At 52.3% G+C, this 25,238-nt stretch overlaps 10 protein-coding genes across 10 annotated transcripts; 7 read left to right on the forward strand and 3 right to left on the reverse strand.

Annotated features, from left to right (window-relative positions):
- Positions 1-59: 59 nt before the first annotated feature.
- Positions 60-1,013, reverse strand: BU24DRAFT_459826 (uncharacterized protein; the record flags this gene model as incomplete). The annotated part of the gene is made up of 1 exon (XM_033531759.1): positions 60-1,013. One exon carries the CDS (start codon positions 1,011-1,013, stop codon positions 60-62), a length of 954 nt encoding a protein of 317 aa, XP_033388562.1.
- A 591-nt stretch (positions 1,014-1,604) lies between these two features.
- On the forward strand, positions 1,605-3,035 carry BU24DRAFT_341432 (ALDH-like protein; the record flags this gene model as incomplete). Its single annotated transcript, XM_033523273.1, has 1 exon — positions 1,605-3,035. The coding sequence occupies one exon, from the start codon at positions 1,605-1,607 to the stop codon at positions 3,033-3,035; it is 1,431 nt and encodes a 476-aa protein (XP_033388563.1).
- Positions 3,036-4,835: 1,800 nt separating this feature from the next.
- Positions 4,836-7,900, forward strand: BU24DRAFT_135558 (uncharacterized protein). The gene is made up of 6 exons (XM_033521073.1): positions 4,836-5,487; positions 5,576-6,409; positions 6,462-6,625; positions 6,681-6,944; positions 6,997-7,214; positions 7,271-7,900. Exons 1-6 carry the CDS (start codon positions 4,986-4,988, stop codon positions 7,704-7,706), a joined length of 2,418 nt encoding a protein of 805 aa, XP_033388564.1. The 5' UTR covers positions 4,836-4,985; the 3' UTR covers positions 7,707-7,900.
- Positions 7,901-8,455: 555 nt separating this feature from the next.
- BU24DRAFT_135608 (uncharacterized protein) lies at positions 8,456-9,135 on the reverse strand. The gene is made up of 2 exons (XM_033521074.1): positions 9,118-9,135; positions 8,456-9,052 (listed from the first exon to the last, which is right to left on the reverse strand). The coding sequence occupies exon 2, from the start codon at positions 8,926-8,928 to the stop codon at positions 8,605-8,607; it is 324 nt and encodes a 107-aa protein (XP_033388565.1). The 5' UTR covers positions 8,929-9,052; positions 9,118-9,135; the 3' UTR covers positions 8,456-8,604.
- A 2,363-nt stretch (positions 9,136-11,498) lies between these two features.
- BU24DRAFT_135553 (uncharacterized protein) lies at positions 11,499-11,929 on the forward strand. Its single transcript, XM_033521071.1, has one exon. The coding sequence runs from the start codon at positions 11,535-11,537 to the stop codon at positions 11,787-11,789; it is 255 nt and encodes an 84-aa protein (XP_033388566.1). The 5' UTR covers positions 11,499-11,534; the 3' UTR covers positions 11,790-11,929.
- On the forward strand, positions 11,930-13,323 carry BU24DRAFT_135554 (uncharacterized protein). Its single transcript, XM_033521072.1, has 3 exons — positions 11,930-12,187; positions 12,244-12,500; positions 12,589-13,323. The coding sequence occupies exons 1-3, from the start codon at positions 12,069-12,071 to the stop codon at positions 13,188-13,190; spliced, it is 978 nt and encodes a 325-aa protein (XP_033388567.1). The 5' UTR covers positions 11,930-12,068; the 3' UTR covers positions 13,191-13,323.
- A 1,739-nt stretch (positions 13,324-15,062) lies between these two features.
- Positions 15,063-16,661, forward strand: BU24DRAFT_477389 (glycoside hydrolase family 13 protein; the record flags this gene model as incomplete). The annotated part of the gene is made up of 3 exons (XM_033532983.1): positions 15,063-15,185; positions 15,241-15,364; positions 15,420-16,661. The coding sequence occupies exons 1-3, from the start codon at positions 15,076-15,078 to the stop codon at positions 16,659-16,661; spliced, it is 1,476 nt and encodes a 491-aa protein (XP_033388568.1). The 5' UTR covers positions 15,063-15,075.
- A 101-nt stretch (positions 16,662-16,762) lies between these two features.
- BU24DRAFT_387495 (phospholipase D) lies at positions 16,763-23,461 on the reverse strand. The gene is made up of 2 exons (XM_033524968.1): positions 17,292-23,461; positions 16,763-17,236 (listed from the first exon to the last, which is right to left on the reverse strand). Exons 1-2 carry the CDS (start codon positions 22,973-22,975, stop codon positions 17,230-17,232), a joined length of 5,691 nt encoding a protein of 1,896 aa, XP_033388569.1. The 5' UTR covers positions 22,976-23,461; the 3' UTR covers positions 16,763-17,229.
- BU24DRAFT_135619 (uncharacterized protein) lies at positions 23,135-23,907 on the forward strand. The gene has a single exon (XM_033521077.1). It carries the CDS (start codon positions 23,294-23,296, stop codon positions 23,690-23,692), a length of 399 nt encoding a protein of 132 aa, XP_033388570.1. The 5' UTR covers positions 23,135-23,293; the 3' UTR covers positions 23,693-23,907.
- On the forward strand, positions 23,908-25,205 carry BU24DRAFT_135618 (uncharacterized protein). The gene has a single exon (XM_033521076.1). It carries the CDS (start codon positions 24,123-24,125, stop codon positions 25,185-25,187), a length of 1,065 nt encoding a protein of 354 aa, XP_033388571.1. The 5' UTR covers positions 23,908-24,122; the 3' UTR covers positions 25,188-25,205.
- Positions 25,206-25,238: the final 33 nt, after the last annotated feature.

The raw sequence follows: 25,238 nt of genomic DNA on the forward strand, positions 1-25,238 counted from the left end.
TCTAGATTTCGAGCTGGATGTTTGCATTACTATTGGGTATCATATCATATCATATCGAGTTACGCCAGATCACCTTCTGAATCCGCAGCAATTTCCGACCATGCTTCGGTGGAGGCTTCAGAAACGACGTCCCAATCGTCTGGCATTGCGTACCAAGCTTCCTCTGCCAGACCGTCCTGGAACGCTTCCTCGTCGGATGTTTCAGGATCAGATGTATCCCACATCAATCGATCCCAGTCCAGCACCGCTGGATCAGACCAAAAGTGCCAATGATCCAGCCCCGTATACGGCCGCGGCTCATCCCACTCCGCAACACAAGCACAATACCCCTCCTCACACGGAAAATGACTCCTAAACCACCCCCCACCCCCCTCAATCCGATGCCACCTCGGATCCATCTCTTCCCACCGCGGCTTCGTCCCCGTAAACCCCACCAACCCCGCAACCCCATAATCATCATACAGCCCACCGACGACCTTATGCCCAGGATAAGCATCCCACTCGATATGGTCGTCACACGGACACGGCGGACAAACCCACCCGCAATCCTCGTCCGTCTCAATCTGCCCCCATCCGCCCCAGACGTCGTCGTACCATTCCCGCGACAGCAGCTCCTTCGTCGTGTTCTTCTTCGCCTGCTGCCGCCGCTCCCACTTCGGAAACGCCTTGTGCATGGTCTTCCGGCTCGAGCGCTGGTACGTCGGCGGTTTGGCGAACTGTGCTTCCAAGAACGCTTCGCGCTTCGTGAACTTTGCGACGGGGGCGTCGGAGAGCTGCGCGGGGAACGTGGAGAATAGGCAGAAACGGCCCGGGTGGGAGGGGCAGGATGAGGGGAGGTAGTGGGGTTTTTGGGAGGGGGATGACGGGAGATCGGCGCGGGTTAGGGAGTCGAAGTTGGAGTATTTGAGGAGGTGCTTTCGCGTGCGGTTCTTTGCGCGGCGGGCGGAGCGGAGGTCGAGGAAGGGGTGGGAGGAGGTGCGGCCGGCGTGGTTCATGGCGGTTTCGTGGGACATTGTGGAAAGTTGGGATTGCTGGAAATGGGATGTAGTGCGCTCAGTGAAGAGGACTTGTGTGGTGATTGTGGTTCCTGGCTGTGGTGAGTTGTGTGGTAGGAATTAGTGGTGAATCAATGGAGATATAGAGTTTTCGAGTCTGAGGCGCAGACGCCAGATGTGACTCTTTGATCAAGATGGCCGCCATTCTGCTCGTGGGATTACAGCTCAATTGAGAGAGTTGTCGCCGCAGAGGGCTGAGGAAGAAGATAGAAGGGCGGAGGTTGTTCATGATGATGAGCACTTGTAGATCCAAGCGTTAGCGGAATTGACACGTGAAGTGGCTTTGCAGTCAAACAGCCACTTTAGCTCAGCCCCTCATGATCTCCCCGTCGAGAAAGCGATCAACTGCCGAATGTCAAACACGCATTTCTGGTGTCCATTTACTGATCCCGTCATGAAGAGGAGAAGATCAATTGTAGCCCCACATTCCCATGTCTCCGCAAGTAGACCTCCACTGGCGGCCAAATGCGTTGAAACTTGATATTTACTATAACCTCGCTGTGGCTCTGTTCTACGCTTATGGCCTCGTTATTGCAATCTAAGCACGACATGCCTCTACCTGCAGGATCAACCGTTCCTCTCTGGATCAATGGAAGGGCTGTTAGCGACGACCAGGCAGCCACATTTCCGGTCGTCCAGTCATCCACATCAACCACAGTCCACCAGGCACAATCAGCCTCCCCCGCCCAGGCCATAGCAGCGGTCGAGTCATCATGGACAGCCTTCAAGACATGGAAGAAAGCATCGCACACCACTCGCCGCGACTTGATTCTCCGAGTTGCAGCCTACTACGAAGCCAATGTCCAGGCATTCGTCGATCACCAGGTCAACGAGACGTCATGCACGGAAGCATGGGCGCGTCAGAATGTAGATCTCGCGACTCGCTACCTGAGAGAGATAGCTGCATGCATATCCAGCGTCACGGGCGTGATCCCCCAGATCGAGAAGCCCAACACAATGGGCTTCGTGTTCAAAGAGCCCGTAGGACCGGTTCTGTGCATCGCCCCGTGGAACGCGGCCCTCATCCTCGCGACGAGAGGCATAGCCAGCGCCATAGCAGCTGGCTGCACGGTGGTGTTCAAGGCGAGCGAGCTATCCCCGCGGACGCACTTCGCGATCACGGAGGCGTTCACTTCGTCTGGTGTCCCGGAGGGAGTGCTAAATCAGATTCAAGTGCGGAGGGAGGATGCAGCGAAGGTGACTGAGGAGGTGATCGCCCACGAGGCCATACGCAAGGTAGAGTTCATTGGTTCGGCAGCGGTGGGCCGGATCGTCGCGCAGGTCTGCGCCAAGTACCTGAAGCCGATTCTGATGGAGCTGGGAGGGAAGTGTCCTGCGATTGTGCTGGATGATGCAGATCTTGACGAGGCGGCGAAGCTGTGTGCTTTGGGTGCTGTGCTGCATCATGGACAGATCTGCTTCTCGACGGAACGGATCATCGTGCACGAGGCTGTCGCTGATCGGTTCAAAGAACTGCTCATAACAGCGATCAAGGGACTGGACGGTCCGGCTGGATCTGCCGTCACAAAGGAAATAGCACAGCACGCTGAAGATGTCTTGAACAATTCAAAGGCGAACGGGGACGAGATCCTCGTGGGAGGAGCTGGCTACCACAAGCCCATGTCTCTGAAGCCCACCATCGTCGTGAACCCCAGTAAGGAATCACGTATCGTGGACGAGGAAACATTTGGCCCTTCAGCCTCGTTGTACGTGGTACAAGACGATGCAGCTGCGATCGCACTGGCGAATAGGTCAGCCTACGGCCTGAACGCGACGATCTGGAGCAGGAACATGGAGCGAGCGTTGAACATGTCGCGTGAACTAGAGTATGGCCAGGTGCACATCAACAGCATCAGCGTGTACACGAGTCCGACGGCGAGTCAAGGCGGGGTCAAAGGAAGTGGGTTCGGACGGCAGAATGCCAGATGGGGGTTAGAAGAGTTTGTGGTGGACAAGTTCGTCAGCTGGCATGGAAGATAGGTCCAGGAACAGGAACAGGGACGATTCGGTGGGCGAGTCACATAGTCGCGCATCGAGCGTCCGGTCCAGATTCGATCTAAAGACGGGCAATCGAGTGGAGTAAATTCTCCCTGCACCGCACGCGCGATACACTGTAGACACTTTACGCACGTACAATACACTATCGTAGATCTTGCTTCAGACTAAACGAGGGATGATGTTAGTTGTCAATTAGAAAGATTGAACATGTGAGCAGTCGGTGTGAATGTGCTCAATCGCATAGTACGACTACGGGGTAGAATTGTTGCAATGCCACCCGTACTGTCTTCCACCTTGTATGGAATAAGCCCGACTACGAACATCACCTGATCTCCGGGACAAAACGAGACAACGATGCGATGCATCGGGTTATTACTTATTAGTGTTTCTTCCCTAAGCGCAAGTAAGTGTGACCGCGACAGATAACTCCATATGGACGGAGTACGATCATGATGGTTAACGAGCAGCCCCCAGCAACAAGCCAACACGCTCTGGTATTGGTAGATGGGATTACAATGAGAGAGAGAGTTTATCGAGATCCGGTGTGAGCGAATGGTCTGGTCTAGTCCCCAGGGTCCAGAACGGCAAAGATCATCAGTCCGGGCACGAACCATCAGAAACCACATGCACGCCAGCAGCGACACATGGCCATACCTAAGGTAGTGGGCGATGGTGGAGGGGATTCGTGGACTGGGCTTTGGCGACCGTTGATGAATTCCATGCCCTCCCACTCGGGATTAGTGCATCGTCTCGGAAGAGCCCGAGCGTGGATTTATTGGCGAATCAGAGGGAAGCATTACGGTTTGTTTTGGCCGCGGGCGTCCGAGGAGACAATAAATGCCTACTGTGTACAGATGGAAAAGAAAACCTAGACATTCGATGTATGGATCGCCATGGACCACGATGGGCAGTGCAAAGACTTTGGCGGGTATTGCGCCGTTTCAGCCGCAAATAGGGCAGGTTTCCCTTTGGCGATGGCGAGAATCGTTCCGATCTTGAAATCTTTGATGAATGTGTCTTTCCGTTAGAGACAGATGATCCTGTGCAAAGGTTACGGTTGAGCCGGATGTTGTCATGGGTATGGGTTGTATTCTTTGTCAAGAGGATGATAAAACTACCGATGATGAATATTGAATTTGATTGCTTCACTCTGCCTGTCGTGCCAGCTTGTGACACTGTACGGGGGAATGAGTGACAATATTACAGGGAGCAATCAAAATGCGATGTAAATGCGATGCGATGCGATTCGATCCGATGGTGATGGGCAGAGAGAGGGAGAGAGGGAGGAGGACAGGACAGGGAAAGACGGAAGGAAGAGTCTAGACCGCGACAGGGGTTTCACTGACTGAAGGAGACTAGCTTGAGCTTAGCGTGAGCTTGTTTGTTCTAGATTCCCATCCAAAAGTCCCACAGGTCAGGCCATCTTTCTGCCTCTGTCATCTCTCTATGGTGGTTAGTTACCTAGTAAGTAGTCCAGTTACTGTGTAGAGGAAATGCCAGAAATGCCAATACCAATGCTAAAGCTAATGGTCAATTCATTCCCATCCCATCCGATTCCATTCTTACTCCCCTCCCTGCCTAACGTCCTCCTCCCTCTCTCCCTCTCCCTCCACCAACTACATCAAAGATAGTTGATTAGTAGGTAACTCGGCTATCTAGTATTAGTTTTACCCCTCGTCGTCTGTAGGCTGTAAGGTAGGCGTTAGACTTTTTTTCGTTACCCACGGACAGCCTACAGGCTGGCTACTCTTACACAAATCACCACTACCACCACCACCACTACACGACCGCGACCAACACCACCGTAGCGGCAAAATCCATCACACACCCCCAAACCATGTCGTACCCGGGGACTAAGCCGGACTGCCTCAAATATACACTCCTCCTCCCCCTTCCCCATATTCTGTCTCTTCTGCTGTTCCTCGTACAATCATGAGTGATTGCAATTCCTCACCACCCTCGCCGGTTCTTGCCATGCCACCACCTCCTTCCCGATCTACCCCCGAGGCTTCTGCAACAATCATGTTGGCAGCTACCGCTACATCACCAACAATGAACACACCTACCCTCATCATGCCCATCCTATCAGAAGTCCTAGAACGCCTAGGCTTGGTCGAGTATTCAGATGCCCTTGTAGAGAACGGTTTTCGCAACTGGGAAACCGTCTTGGATATTACAGAAGACGACCTCATCGTCCTCAATTTCAAGCTTGGACATCGACGTGCCCTGCAACGAGAGATTGCATCTTTCCGCGGCACACCCACCTCATTGTCATTGGAACCCGACAGCAACCCCAGCGAACAGACATCTCTATCCTCCTCGGCACTGGAGTCGCTGTCAAGACAGAGCGCAACACCCCCCGTCCGAGAGAAGAGGCGGTACAGGCGACACCCGAGGCCTGACAGCAATGCGCCCAAGAAGCCAAAAACTGCCTGTACGTCCGCCCTGTTTAATCAATCAATCATCCATCGCGTTTGTGCACAAACGAGAGTCCATAGTTCTTGGAAATTAATGCATTCCAGATGTCAATTTTGCTGACCAGCTCCGCACGGATCCCGTGGTCAGCGCGCTGTCATTTGTCGACATTGCTCGCGAGGTAGGTAGGCAATGGCAGGTCCTACCTGCAGAGAAGAAGCGCGTCTGGGAAAGCCATGCAGCGCGCACAATGCAAGAATACGAGGCCCAAATGGACGAGTACAAGAAAACAGACTCCTGGCGCAAGTATCAAACCTATCTTGCCGACTTCAGGATACAGCAAGCACCCTCGCCCGTGTCAAAGCTTACGCGTCCCACTGCACCTCGTGTGGACTCTTTCATTCGCACAGAATCGTCTCGTGCTAGCTCAGCATCGTCCGACGGCCCTGGATCGGCACCCTCTTTCCAGTCTACAGGAACAGAGGCCGAAGTATGCTACAGCGCCCTCACGCTTGCATTCAACGAGCTCGTCTCGTTGAGGGGCGAAATATTAGACCAAGGCGTGAGACCCTACGACATTCACCATCTACCCGCCGAGGATCTAATGCGGCGAGCAATGTACGCCTTCATTCGCGGGACCGGGTCTCTCTTGTACATGTGGACGTACAGCCAGGCCGATGACATTCTAGAACAGATCTACAGGCCACAAAGGCCCGTGGACCCAATGGCTCTCGCGGAATGCTTCACAGTAGCTGCCATGGGCGCGCACTACGACATTGACTGCTTTCCTGATCGCATAAGGAAGACATTGTATGCATCGGGAACATTGCACTTCCACGAGAGCAGCGCGCGGTTGGATTACATGCGCACGATGAGATTGCTCCTTTCCATGTCTTTTTATGCCCTGCTCGAGAAGCACATGAGCGCGCGCTATTTGATTGGTATGTTCCTTCCTTGGTGACGTAGTGACGATCATAGCCTGACTAGTCCTAGCCGCCGGTTTGCAGATCGCACGCCTGAAGCGTCCATCATCCCGATCTGGGATCGATGGGATCGGCGATAATTGGAGACGGGTCTTTCGAAGTCTGATCTTCATGGATTGCTGGCTCTCATACACTTTAGGGTACACATCAGAAGTCACGCAAGAAGATATAGCAGTACGTTCCTTGACGAAACATGTCTTTGCATAGGACTGTACTAACACCCAACCAGGTTGCTTGCACGTACGAGCAACACATGCTATCCATGGACGAAACCATTCATATCCAGACGAGCAAAATCAATCTCGTTGCCGCGGAGATTTCCAAAACTCTTGCATCTCCAGAACTCGTCACACGTGCCAACATCGACATGCTTATCAGCAAGCTCGAAGCCTGGCGGGCAGAGGTGCCACCTGCATTGCAGCTCGCCGTTCTCACGTCAAATACTCTGTCCAGTCTGACGCTGTACCAAAGGCGAGCCATACTGATGGTACATGTATGTTATGAGCCAGAAATGGAATTCTGATCAGTACTGACCAAAATTGCAGATCATGTACCTTGGCGCTCTGATACTTGTGTACAGGCAGTTGCTGATAGCAACGGCGGAGACGCAACTCACTGACGGTGCTGCCTGGAACATCGATGTTTCCGTGGAAGACGCCAAGAGATATCGTTACGAATGTGCCATGGCTGGACAGCAAATTGCCCGCATTCTCAGCCTCATATCCTTTGACGGCACACTCACCAGGCGGTGCTGGATCATCATGTAAGTTATTGATTAGAAATATCCAAGTGGAAGGCGATTCTGACCGGATACGACAGCTATTGGGCGTTCAACGCATCCATTGTGCTCCTATTCAGCGCGACGACGAAACTCCTAGATGGACAACCCGACGGAGTAGAGATTGATCTCGATTACGCCAAAGGCTGCATGGACATTCTAGAATCATGCCGCAGCTTCGAGCCCATCGCCAGCCGGTATCTCGACATGGTGTGGCCGCTGTACGATTCCCTCCGAGACATCCACCAACGCATGGTTGGCCGGGCTAAGACGCGCATCTTCATGCTCCTCCAGACAGATCCGTCGATGCTCAGCCCGCCAGTTCCCTTCAGCAAGGCTGAAATGACGCCCATTTCGGAGAAACTGAGCGCACTCATCACAGACCCGTTCGGAAGGAAACAGCCAGTGGACGACGGCGACAGCACGAGGCGTGTTCTGAATGCAGATGGGTCGTGCTCGGTGTTCTGGTGGAGATAGGAAACTCAGCCTGTTAGTTTGGTAAATTTTACCATGCTATTGGAACTGCACAGGACGCGCATGCATCCGCGCGGCGACATGAGGCGAACGTGTGCCTGCGTCTGAACTACAGATGCTGCGGAAGCGAACATCGCGTGGCTTCCCATCTTCCAGGGCTATGGAACCTAGACTCTCGGTTCTTTTCACTCTGAACAAGCATGTATACCATTCAGCCGCACCGTGCGTATTGGTTTTTCCCGTACCTTGCGATTCGTGCCATCCGGCAAGGGCTGTAGATGCGACTCGGCAATCTTCCTAAGGTCCACGTGGTGGGAAATTCCGGCGACGACCACCACCTCGACGGACGGAAATTTAGTCAGCGTGTCGTTGCACCTGGGCAGCCACTTAGATGCGATCGATAGACGGAGCCACCAACCACACCAGGCCAAGGCCAGATCCAGACCCAGACCTGGGGAAAAAGGAAAAGGTTGTCGATCTAGAAGGTTGTCAGCTGGAAGATGTGGGGGATGGAATGAAAAAGTGGCCGTCCATCTCTCTCGAGTCTCGACTCTATCGGAGATTGAAAGTTGGGAGTCGGCCTGGACTGCGGGGTCTCACCTAGCTCACGCCTAGCGATGGACGGCGCCTGGCATATGGGCTGAGAACATTTGTTTTTTGCTTGAGGCTATTCGGGACGCCACCGTCGGTCTTGGTGCGCGCCCGCCGCAGCGCCACAAGAGACGATTCCAGTCTTGCGCCATGAGGAAAAAGAAAGAACCGAAAAGGGGGAGAGGAAATGGGAATTGCCGTTCGAAGGCAATTCTCGAGGGGGGAAACCGAAAAATCCCATTATTGAATTATGACTTTCATCGTTTAACGTTATGAGTATGATAGATCATGAGCATCATTGTTGTAAGAATTATGTAGAGGGAATGAATAGTATTGTTATCATCGCTGTCTGCATCTTCACCTTTGCTGTTGACTTGATGTTCACCTTTGCTGTTAATTTGATCTTCACCTCTACTGTTAAGTGATCTTCACCTCTACTGTTAACTTGATCTTCACCTTTACCTTTACCATTATCTTCACCTCCACTTTCACTTCCACCATCTTCATCTTCACGTTCACGTCCACCGTCGTGTTCTTCATCTTCACCTTCATCCGCATCATCGGTCAGTACTGCGTCCATATCTAACAGCGTCCTCCACAGTGTCCTCCACAGTGTCCCACGAAATATTTCCATGTTCTAACAAGCACACTTTCATCCCAACACCAATGCGGGCGTTCCTCCATACACACGTAACACATACCCTCTCGAAAAAGTCTCCATCGCCCCCTCTTGCATTCATCCGTCTTTCTTTTCTTTTCTTTTCCCGCCGATGCAATCAATCAATCAATCAATCTGTCTGCTTTGATGTGATACCGAACGTACCGGTACACATGGATACAACCTACCTACCCTCGGACCAATCCATCCATCTACCGTTCATTTGTGCTCAGGCTTGACGTACCTGCGGTATGCGATGGCGAGCGGAGGGTGAGGTTGGGCGTTGCGCTGCGCTGCGTTGTACGGGTAGTTATATTTGTTTTCTATGCTGGATTCGATGGGTGTGATGGGTATGATGGGATGGGGAGGAGGAGGGGAGGCACGTGGGGGGGTATGGATGCTCGTATACCACGACCCGAGCATTTTGTACGCTTTTACTTTAGATGCCTACCTAGATTCGAATCCACTGATTTCCTTTACGGTAAAGAGAGGGGCGTATGTCAGTGACTACGCTTTTTACACTGTAACCTACGCCGTACGCAGTCGAGCGCGGTAGGGAACGACAACTCCAGTGGTTTTTCTACAGTTTTGCTGTCTCATTATTCTTGTTGTCATTTTTGTTATTATTATTTACAGAAGCCTATATACTCGTTGGAAATACATAAATGCCTCCCCTCCCCAGGTAAGCAAGCAAGCAAGCGTTAAGCTGTAGGTAGCTATTAACAGTCGGAGAGCCTACGAGCGAGTTATTGGATTGGTGGGTCCGAGAGTATTGACGGTGCGAGATCTAGACCGGAGCGTAGTGGGGTCGAGGAGATCTCCGAGGGAGGGAGAGGGGGGTGATTGCGGATACAAATAGGTACCTTAGCTTCCCCATCTTGATTCTTGCTGTATGAGGATGGTATGCAGGAAGGTGCATGGTACTCGTATGTATGTAGGAAGATAATGGTACAATTCGATTGATCGCATAACATGTATAGATGGGTGTTGCTTTGGAAGTAAATTGAGTGGGTTGATTGTACTGTGTATGTATGTGTGCCTGAGGGAGTAAAAGCGCATCCACGTGCGCACCTCACTGCGAGCGTCGTGGTCGTAGCCATGTAACTCAGTAGGCAGCTGAACATTTACCAACTATCTACCTTCCAAGTACCTCTTCGTATCTAGAATCCCTCGTACTCGTCTCCATAAACCATAACCCTACAACCACCATCTTTACTATCATTCACTCTCCATCGAAGAATCGAACCATTATTGCTCAAACGTGGCTACTTGTGCTCTTTGCTCTATCCCCCCCCACATTTCCTGTCTATTTATAATGTCTGTCGTCGCACGTTGGCTGGCTGGGTTCACTGGGTCTGGGTGGACTAGCTGGGTGACTGGCTGGCTGGGCTGGGCTCTCGCCCTATTGTGTGGCTGAGAGTCTAGTACCTACAGTGTACCTTTTAGGGCCGCGGCCGGGGGATGCTGGCATTCAAATGGTAGAGCTGAAACGGCTTCGGCAGTTTGCGTTGCTTAGGTATTGTAGATACGAGTATGTATTACTTGTTGAGGAAATGTGTAGGGTTGTGGGATTTTCAATTGTAGATGTAGGTTCCTAATTAGGGTGTGGGTGATCTGTTTGCGGGAGGTAGGTTAGATACTAGATACCGTGTAGAATGGTAGATGATTGTCTTCCAGCGCATCGTATCGTATCGCATCTCGTCGGCCAATCCGAGGATTAGGAGGGACGATTGCTGGGCCATTTGTAAGGAGTAATTAGGCGGGTTCCCCTGCGCGGATCGCTGTGGCGCTCTTCCTTTCCATTTCCACCTTCAAAGGAACTTTGTAAGGGAGATACCCGCCCGTCTACCCACGCCGGCCGTCCGTCCACGCCGCGCCCACGTCCCAGGTTCAGGTCCAGGTCCAGGTCCAGCACTTGCATGGGCAGTGATATGTCAAACACCCCTTTGAGCGTCCGAGAACCTACTACGGCCTACCTATGGGTGTTGCAGAAAGCCCATGCGTATTGCGATTCGTGGGGCGTTGTGATTGAATAATGCTTGTTGGGAAAGTTTGGGACTGGGAATATGAATATGGGACGCCACATTGGAATGGTATTGGTGGCTAACTTATCGTGGCGGCTGCATGCATTGCGCTGCGTGGTGGTCGTGGTGGTCGTGGTGGTCGTGTGCTGTTCTTGTCTGGTCTTGCATTTCGTCTTATCTTATGGTGCATGGTAGTTATCGATTGTACCTATATTGACATGGTTGTGGAGCGAGGTGCTGGTCACCGGTGATGGAATAGGACATTGTTTGTCTACCTACCTTTAACTATGTTTACAGTAATGAAGGGTGAGAATGATGATGGAATAGTGTGAGGGATAATGGGGGGTGGATAGGGGCGCTCATCGGGAGTTTGCTTGATTAGACTCAGGATCAGTTAACCCATGTCGGTATGGTTGTAGATTATGTTAACCCACATGGGAATGGTGTTACTACTGTAATTAGAGGTTAACGACGTTAGTTATGACTTAAGGCTACAGCGTACTCCGTCTACCTGAGTAAGTCCAAAGTCAAAGAGAGTCCAAAAGAACGCCATCGTCCATGGTCCAGCCCTTCTTCCCTTTCACTTCAGGTCCAGTCGCTATTTCCCTTATTGGAGTCGTCATTTCCCAATCCAGCCAACCAACCCAATACAGTCGGCTCCCCCTCCACCTCCTCCTCCATCACCAACCATTGTCGTCGCCATCTCCATCTCCATCTCCACCTCCACCTTCCACCTCCTCTTTCACACATACTCTCTCATTCTCTTACACATACCTCGTACCTACACTTTCTCCTCTCCCTTCTCTTTTTTAACCATTAGCCTCCTCCTCTAAACAAACCCCATCCGCCTGCTTCATCGCATTCGCGCGTCGCATTTCGCCTGTCGCCTGTCGCTACCGACTTTGCCCTAGCATTAGTCCCACGCCTCAACTCCCCTCCCGCCGTCGTCGTCTTTAATCGCATCCACCCAGCTGTCTCACGATTAATCCACCCGTCTGCCTCCTTCCCGCTCTTCAATGCTGCAATTCCAATCTGCTGCTATCTATGAGGCCCTTTCCATACGCGACATCTTTCTAACTCCACTACAACGCCATGAACTCTGCAAGCATTCCTGCTCCCTCTCCATTCGAGATCCCCCATGATGATCTCACCGGCCTGTGTGCTTCCCCGGCCTTCCAGATCCTTCGTGACTATCTCTCCCACCAGGCAGAGTATGTTCCTTTACCCATACATCTATCAATCAACAACACACGCTAACAATCTACAGCTTCTGCCATCACCATGAGCGCTGCTCCGACGACGCCAAGCAGACATGGCTGCTCCATCGTGACATCCTGCATGCACTCACCATGCCCGTTGCACAGCTGTACAAGCGAGCATCAGCCCTTGCTGCTGCTGCCCTATGCTCCCAGAGAGTCGTCGATCTAGAGCTCGCGTTCTCGGGCGAAGCTCGTGGCGCTTTCGTATGGCTCCAATGCTTCGTCACGGAAGAGGAGGAGTGGGTGGTTACCAGTGGTTGCCCAGGTATGTTACACAACCGACAACGACGACTCGTCCTTTGGCATGAAAGCTGCCGCTCTTGCAAGACTGTACTGACTTTGCGTCCTCGTAGCATGCATCACCGCAGAGACCATGAGCACGGAATCGCACCTTCGTTTCACAATTGCAGCATCTCTCCTCACCACCGCCTCGATTGCTTCTCCCAATTCCTCCGCCACCAACAGCTCCACATCTACCCCCCTATCCGAGGATGGACCCACGGAAACAGACTCCGGCTCCTCTACCGGCCTCACGCTCCCGGCTCTCCCACACATACTTCCAGCGCTTCGGACGGCTCTCGAGAAAGACGAGTTCTGGGGTCCTGACTTTTGGCCGTACCTTTTCTCACGATCCACCCAACTATCGGCAGGCCTGCAAGCGCTCATCACCGAATGTGTAGACTTGGAATCTCTGGTGTCCTCCCCCGCGGACGAGCGACCGACAGCGGCACGCAGCGTGACTATGCCGGGCGTTTTACCTTCGGAGGACGCGGAGAAAGGAATGAAAATCAAGAAGAGCAAGTTGGCTAAGCGACAGTTGCGCTTGAAGAACGAAGAGTTGGAGCTAATGAGGAGGAGCGCGATGCAGTGCTGGGCCAGGGCAGCCATTCCTAGCAAGATAAGGAACGAGCTTCTGGGTCGCAGCCCCAGGCGGAGGAGCTTGACCGCACCGTGATTTTTCTTCGTCGAATTGTTGTAGATATTGTTGAGCAGCAGTGTGATTAAGGTATATGGCCCATCGGCCAATGTCTAGGCGTTTTTGTCATCAGGTCAACCAGGGCTTGGGACCGGGATTAGGGATTTGGGAACACGGGGCATTGAGGTTTTGATTGCATCATATATACCACACACCATCCTTTTTGTTTCATTTCTTTCCATTTTGTTCACGACATGGCGGAAGCGTTCCTTTGGATATCATTCGCATATCTCCATTTTTCGTCATGGCCACACAGACCTCACGTGCGGAGGCATATAATGCTTGGTCCCCAATAATCTCGTCAATCATCTCTGGATTGTTCGTCACTCCCTTTGCAGAAAGCATCTTTAGCGTTTTCTTGGTCGATAACAATCGTCATACTCGTTCCTTTTACTTTTACTTTACTGCATGGCTTTTCGTTTTTGGAAGCGGAGCGGAGTACGCAGGGTTTTTCACGGGTTGTTCACAGGTTGGATGGGGATAATAAGTAATAATACACTGCATTGTCTTTTTGAGTATCTATCTAATATCTGCTGTGATTCATTTGTTGGGTACCTGTTGTGCCATTTAATTGTAGGTGGCCGTTGGGTTTTAGCGGCCCGCCACACGTTGGATAGGAATTGTCGATCACCGTTCCATCGTACGTCGATCGTCGTTCGGGCAATGAAGAGTCGTCGATCTTCGTGACCGTTTCTGTGGACCCGCAATATGATGATCTGACAGGTTTCGTGGATCTTTTTAATGAGCGAGGGAGATGTATGTTACCTCGATGGAGATCTCGGGGGAGCGTTGGTTACTTGGAAGACTTGACTTGTGCTGATTATGTCGTGTAGAATGGGAGGGGAGGTCGGTGGTGTATGTAGATAAAGAAATGGATCTTGTATGCTCGACGCTCGTTGTAGATCTAACCTTTTCGCTTGGTTTGATAGCGTAGCCAGCATCTCGTTCGATTTGACATTCCAAGTATATATCTCCCTCACATCTTAAACCCCCATCCAACTACGTGTACGATGACATCACATCCCCCTCCCCGTACTTTGCCCAAACACAATATACCAAAATCATGCTGACACACGGTGACTATACAACCGCAGATCTCGTAGGGCAGCAACATCCCACTTTATCTGACGCGGTGCTGTGCGGTGCTGCAGAGTGCGATAATATGCAGGGACCTTTTAATTGCCGAACAGGGATCCCACAGCGGAAGATCTTCACATGCATGCATGTAACGGCTTCACGTGAACTTAGATGATCTTGAGAAGGGAGATAGGATCTACGGTTTCATTGCAGGTGTTTCGAATTATTTGGATTGAGGGGGGGACGCCCAACGGGGGTTCAACACTAGATGACCCCACGGGGCATGACGATCATTGTGGGGATATACATGGGCTTGGCGGGATGCATTTGTGTGATGAATGTACAGGTACCGACGTTCTGGGTTGGGTCAGCGGGATGTAAGCGGGCAATTTGGGTTGAGGTTTAAGATGTGCGTTGTGGTCATTTGGGATGGAGATCTTTCGTCTGCTTATTTCACCAGGGAACGGTGGGGGATTGGTGGTTGGAGGACGATATGATGGCGTGAAGGAGGGATTGGCCACGTGCGTGATCTGTTAATTTCCCTATCGGTATATGTATATTTGTATGTGCTGAGGACGCAATCGCGGTGATTAATCTTTTGGATCGTGGATGTGCCTGGTTTTGATTCACTTTGAAGATCGGATTTTGGTATCCTTTCTGGGTTTTAAAAGACTGCTTTAATTCCTCTTTTGAGATTGATGTAGCGTAACTGTCACATCCTGTCTCTTCTTTTTGTCTGCAACCTCGAGCGTTTCTAACCTCAATTGCAACTTTCGAACTTTCAACCATGCAGTCGGCGCTCTACCTTGCCGTGCTATCACTCCTGGCAGGACAGACAATAGCAGCGAAGGCACCGGACTGGAGGTCAAGGTCCATATACCAAGTCTTCACCGATCGGTATGTTCTCATCTGATCCGGCTATAGTCTCTTTCAAGATCTAACATCAACCCAGATTCGCACGCACAGATGGCAGCACGACACACCCCTGCGACGTCAAGAACAACATCTACTGCGGCGGGACATGGAAGGGCATCGAGAACAAGCTCGACTACATCAAGAACATGGGGTTCACTGCTGTACGTCCGAAACCCACCACCCACAATACCATCAAAAGGCTAACCATCGTTCTAGATCTGGATATCCCCCATCACCGCCCAAGTAGACGGCGCCTACCACGGATACTACCAAACCGACCTCTACAACGTGAACTCACACTTCGGCACAGCCGCAGACCTCAAGTCCCTTAGCACCGCACTGCACTCCCGCGGCATGTACCTCATGGTCGACGTCGTCCCCAACCACATGGGCTGGGCGGGATGCCACGACACAGTCGACTACAGCCACTTCTCCGTCCTCAACTCGCCCAGCTACTACCACACCTACTGCGAGCTCAACGACATGCGCAACCAAACCGAAGTCGAGCAATGCTGGCTCGGAGGAAACTGCGACATCACAATGCCAGACCTCAACACCACCCACCCAACCGTCATCTCCTCTCTCCAATCCTGGATCCGCGCCCTCGTCTCCAACTACACCATCGACGGCCTCCGCATCGACAGCGTCAAGAACGTGCACCCCACCTTCTTCCCGCCCTTCTGCGCCGCCGCCGGCGTCTTCTGCATGGGCGAGGTGTCGGAAGGGCTCGCGAACTACACATATCCCTACCAGCAGTACATGGACTCGGTGCTCGACTACCCGCTCTCGTACGCCATCACCCGCGTCTTCCAGCGCAAATCCAACATGGCCGACCTCGTCGTCAATCTCGCGGCATGCACGCAGGATGAGAACGCAGGGTGTCGCGACGCGACGCTGCTGGGCACGTTCTTCGAGAACCACGATAATGCGAGGTTCGCATCCGCGACGAAGGATGTGAGTCTCGTGCGGAACGCGCTGGCGTTCGCGGTGCTGAGCGATGGGATTCCGATCGTGTATCAGGGCCAGGAACAGCACTTTGATGGCGGGGACGACCCGGGGTGTAGGGAGGCGGTGTGGTTGAGTGGGTTTGATACGAGCGCGCCGTTGTATAGGCATGTGGCGTATTTGAATCAGATTAGGAATCATGTCGCGGCGAGGGAGGGGGGTTATTTGGGGTACTGGACGCGGGTGCTGAATTACACGGAGGATACGATTCAGTTGAGGAAGGATGTGATTAGGACGGTGCTGACGAATCAGGGGGAGAAGGCGAGGTCGGGGACGCTGAAGACGAAGGGGATGGAGTTTGCGAAGGGGGCCGCCGTGGTGGATGTTTTGACTTGTGGGAAGTATACTGCGGGGAATGATGGCGAGGTGGATGTCAAGATGGAGAAGGGGTATCCGGTCGTTTTGGTGCCGGAGGTGACGTTGAAGGGCAGTGGCATGTGCGGTCAGTCGTGAGTATGCGATTGAATGACATGGGAGAAGGGAAATCAAAAGATACCACATGGGACAGATGAACAAATATTAATAAAACATCTTATACAATTAAGAAGAATATTGTTAAAGTCTACACGCCACACCACCTCAGTCCAGGGGAATGGAAACTTCGCCAGCACCGTCTCACTCGGGATTCAAACTAATCCGAATAACTAAAGTCTCTAGGAGATGTAGTTCGCTACTACATATGGGAACGATGGTTGAATAAAGGTTCAATGGCCAGCTGTACATGATTGGAATACAAGGAAAAGATGAAATAGCAAATGGCTGTTGAAATATAATGGAGACCCCTTGAAATATAGCTGAGATGACTCCGAATGACCCACCCACAACAACAATAACGGAGTGGCAGATACTGAGGGGAAAAAACGCCGTGGAAATGCAATTCGCTTGTGCATGTGCGGATGTATGCTGACGACTTACAGCGTGAGATGAAACACAAAACACTGAAAGAAAGAAAAAGCATATGTGATAAAAAGATAACAGTAGCGGCGTGTACTGATAGAATAGGAGAAAAGGCAGAGCGGTGTTAAGTACTGTAGTAATAAAGTTAGCATGGCTACGTGCAGGCGGATTAGGGACAAGACTTACTAAATCTCCAACGGTGCAATCTGGTCCACAGTGTACAACCAACCTCCTCCACTCTCCTCCTTCTCCAACCACTCATATGGCCAGACGACTAGATGCCCTTGGACAAGCTCGAGCAACTGCTTCGCATCCTCCTTATCGAGCAACATGGCCTCGTCGGTGTGGTTGAATGCGCGTGTGCTTGACTTGGTCGTCGCTCGTCGTCTCCTTCTCTGAGAGGCATGTGTGGAGATGGTGTTTGCGTGGGCGCGGGACTCACGTGTGGGCTCGCTGATGGTGACAGTACGGGCTCGAGCAACACCACCGTTTGCGTTGGCGAAGTCAGCAGTAGCTGTGGTTGAGACTGAGGGGTCTGATGGGATCGGTGGAGGAGGTGGGAAGGTAAAAGCCTTTTCTGGCACTGGTGGTCCGATGGGGGACACAACAGCATCATCGAGGGATCGCTTGAGTGCGGATTTCTCGTCAAATTCAGCTGGTGGCGAGAGATGAAGCTTGCCTGACGGAGCGTGCTTCTCTTGGTCCTGGGCCCATTGCTCTACGTTGCCCATCTTGTCATTGGTTTGATCGCTATGGCCGGTTGAGGGATGATCATGACTGAGCCTCTCCGACAGTTTCTCCCCAACTGCTTCAATATGTCGGCTGGCAGATCCAGCGGCGGAGGCAACTTTCTCGGACGTAGTGCCTCCGCTTCCTGGTGGACCGGTCTTACCCGGCGTTTCCTGCTGCTTCCTCTGAGTTGACTTTCCGCCACCCTGTGACTGGCTGAAGCGCTCGGCAAAGGCAGTATACTCCTTGTATTCCTTCCAAGTCTTGACTTCATTATCCGGTTGGCAACGGAACACTTGACGGAAAAGTTTGGTATTATTTTCCGCGACGGCATGCCACGTGTCGAGGTAGAAAGAATCGTTCAGAGGATCGCGCATGCAGTCATCTGTCACGATAGGTCTTCGCATATCTTGGAGCAAAGGATTGATGACATGTGAGGATGCATAGCTGAAGGTTCGCTGAAGTGGCGGACCTCCAATATCTGTGTCGTCGGAAACAGGCAGGGCAGGAAGCTGGCTCAACTGAGTGAGGCCAAGCTGTCGAGTGTCCATGCGAGGCAATCTTGGGGGCGGCAGACCTGCATACCCTTCTGGCAGGCTGCTGGCCCCACTGGCCCTAGTTCCTGCAGTGTTGCTCCGGGGCCTGGTCTTCTTGGGCGGACTCCGCTTGTGATTGTGATGATGGCCCTCAACGGCCACGTCTGACATAAGTACTTCCTGTCCCTTGTCGTTAACATAGGAATCCCGGCCGCGAGATATGCTGGGGCGAGATTGCAAGTCTCGCATGTTGTCCACACCCTCGCCTCGAACATCTTTTTCGTGGGCGGCATTGTTGGTGATGCGAGAGTCCGTCGTAGGCTTCTTGCTGGACTGGAGGTGTGGGTTGCTGTCTTGCTCCCAATCAATATCATGATTGAAGCTATGTAGCCTCTCTGAACGCGCAATCAAATCATCCTGTAGGCGATGCTGGTTCGCCGTAAGTTTCTCTTCTGTAGCTCGGTCCGGGTTTGGAGAAGATGGCGACGATGAATCGGTATGGAAAAGGGCGCTTTCATCGTCATCTGCCTGGCTCGGCCACTCATCCTCGTGGATGTGGTCGACGTCGACACCCAGGTGTTCCCGCATCAGGCGGACACGCAACGTGTGAGGGAACTTGCCGACCTTGTACGGCTCACCAGCCATATAAGAGTCAAGCATCTCAGTATCTCGTACTACAGCAGCAACCTCGGAGTCGCGCGATCCAAGCATAGATCGTTCATTGATGTTTGCAGAGCCAATGATGGCTACACGATCGTCCACAATCATGCATTTGGCGTGAATGTACAGCTGTTCCGTGACGAGGGTTTTGGTAGGACCTAATGCACCCCATGACCTTAAAGCGTAGAATTGGATGTAGTCTTCGGGCTCGATACCAGCGGCACGCAATCTGCCGAAAATGGACGTCGGGCCGCGGCAGATGCTGCGATATTGACATGTCATGATGAGACGGACGCTACTACCATCCTGTTGGTCGACGGTGTTCTGGAAGCCAGGCATGAGTGGAATGACTATGCATGCCCTCCAGTCCTCTGAATCCTTGTGTGCACGCTTGATTCGATCGACAAGAGCATCACTAATTCTGTTCTCAATCTTGGTACCCAGAACCTCACAACTGCTGATGTAGAACTGGTTCTCAATGTAGACGAAGTGTTCTGAAGTAGAAATCATCTGTACGTAGGCGTTCATGATGCTATGCTCCGTCTTGTTTGGGGTTCCTAGAGACCACGATGTAGCAGAACGCAGGATTTGCACCTCGCATGTTCCGTCCAGCCCAAGAGCCTCGATATCAGCGGGATTGAAGTCAGGCGGAGGCAAGAGGAATGGCGTGGGTCGGGATGGTTTGCGCTGGCGGAGAAGATAGTTCCATCGTTGAACAAAGTGACGTGTCAGATCGCGCGCCGGCTGCCCTACTATTTGCATGCCGATATCGTGCCATGGCATCCGTGGGACTTTGCTTCGATCATACATCTCCTCGTAGGGCTTGTCAAGGCTGTAGAAATCCTGGACACGCGGGTTGGAGTAGTCCTTTCCAGGCCACAACTGGCAATGGTCAGCATCTTTCGGTGTATCATCAAGCTCGAACCCGGTCAGCTTGTCGTCGACCACTGCGTGCTGGGGCGTATCCCAACGTCCAAAACATAAATCAACTCCACCACAAAATGCAATGGTGTGATCGACAATACAGATCTTTTCGTGATGCGCCCAGAAGAAAGTATTTTGTCGAATCTGGTTTGGAGATCGTTGAACAAAGACATTCGGATGTAGATCCAATAGCGAGTACTTGGAATATTCCGAGTCGATTGGAATGGCAGTGTTAATGTTGCGGTACATGATGACGAATACCTTGACACCCTCTTGCGCTTTTCGCTGCAAAAGTCTGTCCAGCCTCCACTTCTGGCTGATGGCAGCAGGTCGTCGCATATAAAGTTCAGGGCTCAACCACCAATCGTGAATGTAGATGACGTCCTTAGCCATGCTGATTGCCCGCGAAACATTCCACATGTAGTCACGGCCGTCGACCAGCCACTGTGCATAGATCCGTTTCCGGACCGGAGCGAAGCTCCCGAATCGCTGTGGTTTCGCCCATTGGGTGTTGCCAACCATGAACTTGATCGAGTCCATGAATTGTGCGGCTTGTCTTTCGTTCTTGGCTATCAGCTTCATCTTACGTTCAGAGTTGAATAGTCGCAATTGATGGTGTCCGGAAGCAGCAGCTGCTTTGGTATCGGTAACAGCATCTTTGGTCCCTGCGGATATTTTGCTGAGGGCTCCACCCTTTGCCTCGATTGAAAAATCTGAGTCGACCAGGAATACGTCGTACACATTCATCTCTTCTGGTGAGTCGACGCAGACAACATAGCTATGCCTCACGAGGAACCACTTTGGCCAGTGTCTTTGCACCATTGGGTTGCCGCCCCATTTCTTCCTATTATCTACTCCCTTGGCGGATCTGATCATCATATACCCTTCTTTTCCATGGTAACCCCCCTCGGCGGCCAGTCTTACGCCCAAGGCCGATAGTTCGAGGAACTTGCACAGCCGATTGCTGTCTGGTCGAAAGATGAGAAATGTGATCAATTGATTCAGGTATCGTTCCAGAAGCTTTCGTTGCTGCTCGTATTGGTTCTGCTTCGTCGCCTGTCCACCAACGCCACCAACGAAGCTTCCTTGTCGAGTTGCGGTTCCCTCTTCGTTGCCCGCCATACTTGATGTTCGTCGACCTAGTTGGAATGAGGACTTCCGTCGCTTGACATTGGAAGGCCCTGGCCTATCCAAGCCACTAGCATCACCCTCTGGACCGCTCATTCCACCGGGGGTCTGGACAACATCTTCATTGCCATCCTTTTCGACGAGATCCTCGTAGCCTCGAAGCCCACGCAGGTAAGGCATAGCTCGGAAGGGGAAAGAGGGAAGCTTTGGGCCCTTGTCGACTTTCTCCTTGTCGTCGTCGACCTTTTGATTTTTCTTCTTGGAACCGCCAGAAAGACTGAACTTTTCCTGTTGCTGTTGCACTTTGTATTTCAAGTGCAGATTGGCAAAATCCCTGAGCGAGCGGTGGATGATCCATTTCATCCTAGTCAGGCCGCTGCCATATTCTAGCTCTATGCGAAGAACGGTATGTCGTTCGCCGATCTTTCTATCTTCACCGCCAGGGTAGCTGTCTGTCACTGACACTTTGAGCTGTTCTAAAAGGATGGGAATGCGCTTGCGACCGTGCTCATCACGCTGGAACATACTTGCCAGAAATAACGCCGCCGGTGCGCCCGATAGAAGTTCTGCCATGAGTTCTGCTGACTTTGCATGGTCGACCTGCCGCTCGGCTCGTTTGCTTGCGCCGATCATCTTCAAACTATTCTTGATGGATCTCCACTTCTGAGCACTGAGGCTGGACGTACGCTCACTGCGCATGCGCCATGGTGACGGCTGCCCTTCACCTCCCGTCCCGCCAAATCCAGTCAGTCGTCGCAGCTGGCTGGGCCGACGATCCTCAGAATCTTCACCGTTGTGATCGTGCCTGCGAAGTCCTCCATATGACAGACCCCTGGCGCTGTGAAGCCCCCTCGTCCAGGCACTCTCCTTGGCGAGCCTATCGCGTCCCTCATCTTCCGATACCCCTTGCCTTTGGTTCTCTGGAATATCGCTCATTGTTCCGCGTCGTAAGAAGCTAGGACGGTTGGCAGTGGTTGAAGTTGGTGTGCCTCCCGGGGAATCTCGAGAGAAGAAATGCGTGCCGTTTGTGCCACCCATCTTGGGCGTTGTGGGTGCGGTCTGCGTTCCATCATCGAACCAGCGGCGGCTCTTTCTTCTCCTCCGCGCTGGCCGTGACGGACCCTCGCCAGCGCTCTCCTCCGCATCAGCGTCCGCCTCACTATCCTGTCCATCGAACCTAAAATCACCACGTTCGGAAGCGGGAGACATTTGACCGTGTGGCGATCCTTCGGGGATCGTGTTGCTGCTGCCAGCAAATGCACTTTGTGTCCGGCCGTGGCCTTGCATGGGCGTAGCAAATGCTCCCCTCAGCTTTGTTATTAGGGACGAGCCCTGCCTTTCCTTCTCTTTACCCTTTCCACCTTCCTCGTCAGTGTCCCAGGATTGGTGCCGGGAATGTGTGGCTGGATTGGAGTCGAAGGTCGCAGATCGTGCGAACTGGACACTTCTCCGGCCTTTGGGAGCATCCGACTCGTCCCCCTCAGCAGTCGGGCGTCGCGATATCGGTTTCGGTGGGTTTGCGCCTATGGAGCCATTGGGTCCGACAGAGCGCGGAGGGAATTTCGATGTTCCTTCGCCGTCTTTGGTTTCCTTTGCTTGATTCGAGTCTGGCTGTGACGAAATGGCATGAAATGGGAACTCGCTGCCCTCGTTATCCGATGTGGGTTCACCAGTCGGGGCTGACTTTGTTATAATTGGGGTGCCGTTGGGGGCAGTGTTTGGGGCGAGGGTGGCAGAGCCATTGCTGGAAACTGTTTCGCCTTTCCGTAAAGGGGAAAATACTCGTGAAGAGTCTTTCGGTCGGTCTGTGGTCGCGGATGCAGGCGTAGGAGAGCGGTCGCGGGGGGTACGGGTCAAAGGGGAGACGTCGTTCGAGCCAGGAGTGTCACCCATACTGGCGGTATGGGGAGGTGGGAGGATCGATCAGCGGCGACGCCGTTTGAGTAAGAAGTAGAAATGTCGAGATAAAGAGAGCGAGGATGGCTTCGCCTTCGGTGTCGTAAAATATGTTCTGTCACGAGCCCATTATTCTGGTCGGAAAGCGCGCAGCGGAAGCAATAACGTCAGGCAGGAGGTTTACGCGAGAGCTGAAGGGATGGATGCGTGATTTAGAAGGAGAGTAATGGAATCCCCTGATGGAGAGAGGAGAGATGAGTAGGGCCAAGGATAGATCTAGTAGACAAAAAGGATGGATCAGACAGAACGCAGCAGATGATCGTCGTCGTCGTCGTTGTTGTTGTCGTTACAGTAGTCGAGCTGTCCACTGTCATACTAGTGGATATGAAATGTGGATGTTGTCCCCATCAGCCAAGACCCAAATCTCCATTCGAATCCGGGCCAGTAGCATCCCTGTCCATCCCTGTCCATCAGCATCTCTTGTTTGAACGGAAGGAACAAACGAAGAATTTGGGGAGGAAGGAAGGAGCATTGACCCTTCCCTCAACCTCAACCTCGTCCTTCTTCCAACCTTCAACCTTCAACCTCTATACAGAGTACTCATCTCAACTTCTGCAACTACTCATGCCGAGTACGAATCCATTTCCCCATCTCTCTCTACCGATCCCCGTGTCCAATGTGCATCCACCTCACCGCTCGCGTCGCTTCCAGTGAACCCCGCTGCCGAAGGATGACTACACCATGACAATTGCATCCTGTACGGCATAGTGCACGCCACTACCATACTTCTAGAATTGAAATGCCTGTTGGAAATCTTCTCCAATTCTCCAAGAAACATCCAAATCTGTATCATCGACAGACTAGAACAAACTGACACAGAACCTGTCTTCGATCCCACGTTTGTGGTAACCGTCAAGCTCCACTTCGTCTACTACTGCAATACCCCCCCAGTCAGTACACTAATGCGGAAGAACAACCTCGGTGCAAACCAGGGTCCCCGCGGTCACATCCTCTAAAAAGTGCTCCACATCTTGCAACAGTTGACAGTTCCTAGAAACATTACACACATCATTAACACAACACCGCGCAGCACGCAGCATACCGCAGCACAAGTAGCGATTGGATACTCTGGTAGCAATTGATCATGGCAGCAACAACGAACCCCCTCCACGGAACATACCAGCCCACTGGCTTCTCTGTCTCTTCCGAAACCTTCACAATTGCCGGCATTCTCACAACTGTCCATGGACTCTCCGAACTACCTCCTTCGACCAAATCAGTCGCCTGCTTATGGCTGCTACATCCACGCCTCCAGACGAAAGAAACCATGGCACCAATCGCCGCCCAAGTAGTCACAGCCTGGAACAAACGAATAACCGAGGGACGGGCTGGGAGACATCCTACAGGCTTGATATGTGCTTCTTTCGATCAGCGTAACCATGGTTCGCGGCTTGTGGACAAACTGCATAACGAAGCATGGAGGCAAGGCAACCCTCGACATGCGCAAGATATGTTCTCTTGCTTCCAGGGCACCGCGGCAGATACCTCGCAGCTCCTTACCCATATCGAGTCCTACATATTCACTGCACCAGGTGGTCCAAAGATCACACAGAATCTTGTGTTAGGGATCAGTTTAGGCGGACACGCGGCATGGCAATGCGTGCTCTCGGATCCCCGCATCACATCTGCTGTTGTTGGTATCGGCTGTCCAGATTACACTCGCCTCATGACGGACCGCGCACGCCTATCCAAACGTACCACATATGTAGCCTCCGCTACACCTGGTTCGTCATTCTTAGGTTCTGTCGATTTCCCCCACGCTCTTCAAGAAGCTATAGCGAAATACGACCCAGCAGGTCTGCTTCTCCCCTCCTCGTTCAACCCCGCCGTCCCCGATGCCCTGGATCCACAGCCCGACAAGGCCAAATTGGACAGGTGCAAGATCGTCCTTCGAGAACGCCTGCACGGAAAGCGTATCTTAAACCTTAGCGGTAAGGTTGATAAGTTGGTGCCTTACGCTGCAGGGCTACCTTTCTTGAACGTGTTCAAACAGGTACTGCGCGAGGAACCGAGCTTGAACATTCAATTTGAAGATGTCCTTTTTGACGGAGTTGGACACGCATTCCCCGCCGCTATGGCAGACAAGGCCACGGAGTGGATATGCGATCTCTTATCTCAGGACGACGACACAGTCACAAGCAAAATATAAGTATCGAATTCAATTGATTTCATCATTTCATAGTATTCTCGTATTGCCTGA

Source organism: Aaosphaeria arxii (genome assembly GCF_010015735.1).
Source record: "Aaosphaeria arxii CBS 175.79 unplaced genomic scaffold BU24scaffold_2, whole genome shotgun sequence".
Taxonomy (NCBI): domain Eukaryota; kingdom Fungi; phylum Ascomycota; class Dothideomycetes; order Pleosporales; genus Aaosphaeria; species Aaosphaeria arxii.

Bases quoted from the DNA above. Each gene is read 5' to 3' on its own strand.
- BU24DRAFT_135553 (XM_033521071.1), top strand. From the start codon at position 11,535: ATGGTCCAGCCCTTCTTCCCTTTCACTTCAGGTCCAGTCGCTATTTCC.
- BU24DRAFT_135619 (XM_033521077.1), top strand. From the start codon at position 23,294: ATGATCGTCGTCGTCGTCGTTGTTGTTGTCGTTACAGTAGTCGAGCTG.
- BU24DRAFT_135554 (XM_033521072.1), top strand. From the start codon at position 12,069: ATGAACTCTGCAAGCATTCCTGCTCCCTCTCCATTCGAGATCCCCCAT. The intron at 12,188-12,243 runs GTATGTTCCTTT...AACAATCTACAG, and splicing joins TATCTCTCCCACCAGGCAGA to CTTCTGCCATCACCATGAGC. The intron at 12,501-12,588 runs GTATGTTACACA...GCGTCCTCGTAG, and splicing joins GGTTACCAGTGGTTGCCCAG to CATGCATCACCGCAGAGACC.
- BU24DRAFT_135558 (XM_033521073.1), top strand. From the start codon at position 4,986: ATGAGTGATTGCAATTCCTCACCACCCTCGCCGGTTCTTGCCATGCCA. The intron at 6,410-6,461 runs GTATGTTCCTTC...GACTAGTCCTAG, and splicing joins GAGCGCGCGCTATTTGATTG to CCGCCGGTTTGCAGATCGCA. The intron at 6,945-6,996 runs GTATGTTATGAG...CCAAAATTGCAG, and splicing joins GAGCCATACTGATGGTACAT to ATCATGTACCTTGGCGCTCT.
- BU24DRAFT_387495 (XM_033524968.1), bottom strand. From the start codon at position 22,975: ATGGGTGACACTCCTGGCTCGAACGACGTCTCCCCTTTGACCCGTACC.
- BU24DRAFT_135618 (XM_033521076.1), top strand. From the start codon at position 24,123: ATGGCAGCAACAACGAACCCCCTCCACGGAACATACCAGCCCACTGGC.
- BU24DRAFT_135608 (XM_033521074.1), bottom strand. From the start codon at position 8,928: ATGGAAATATTTCGTGGGACACTGTGGAGGACACTGTGGAGGACGCTG.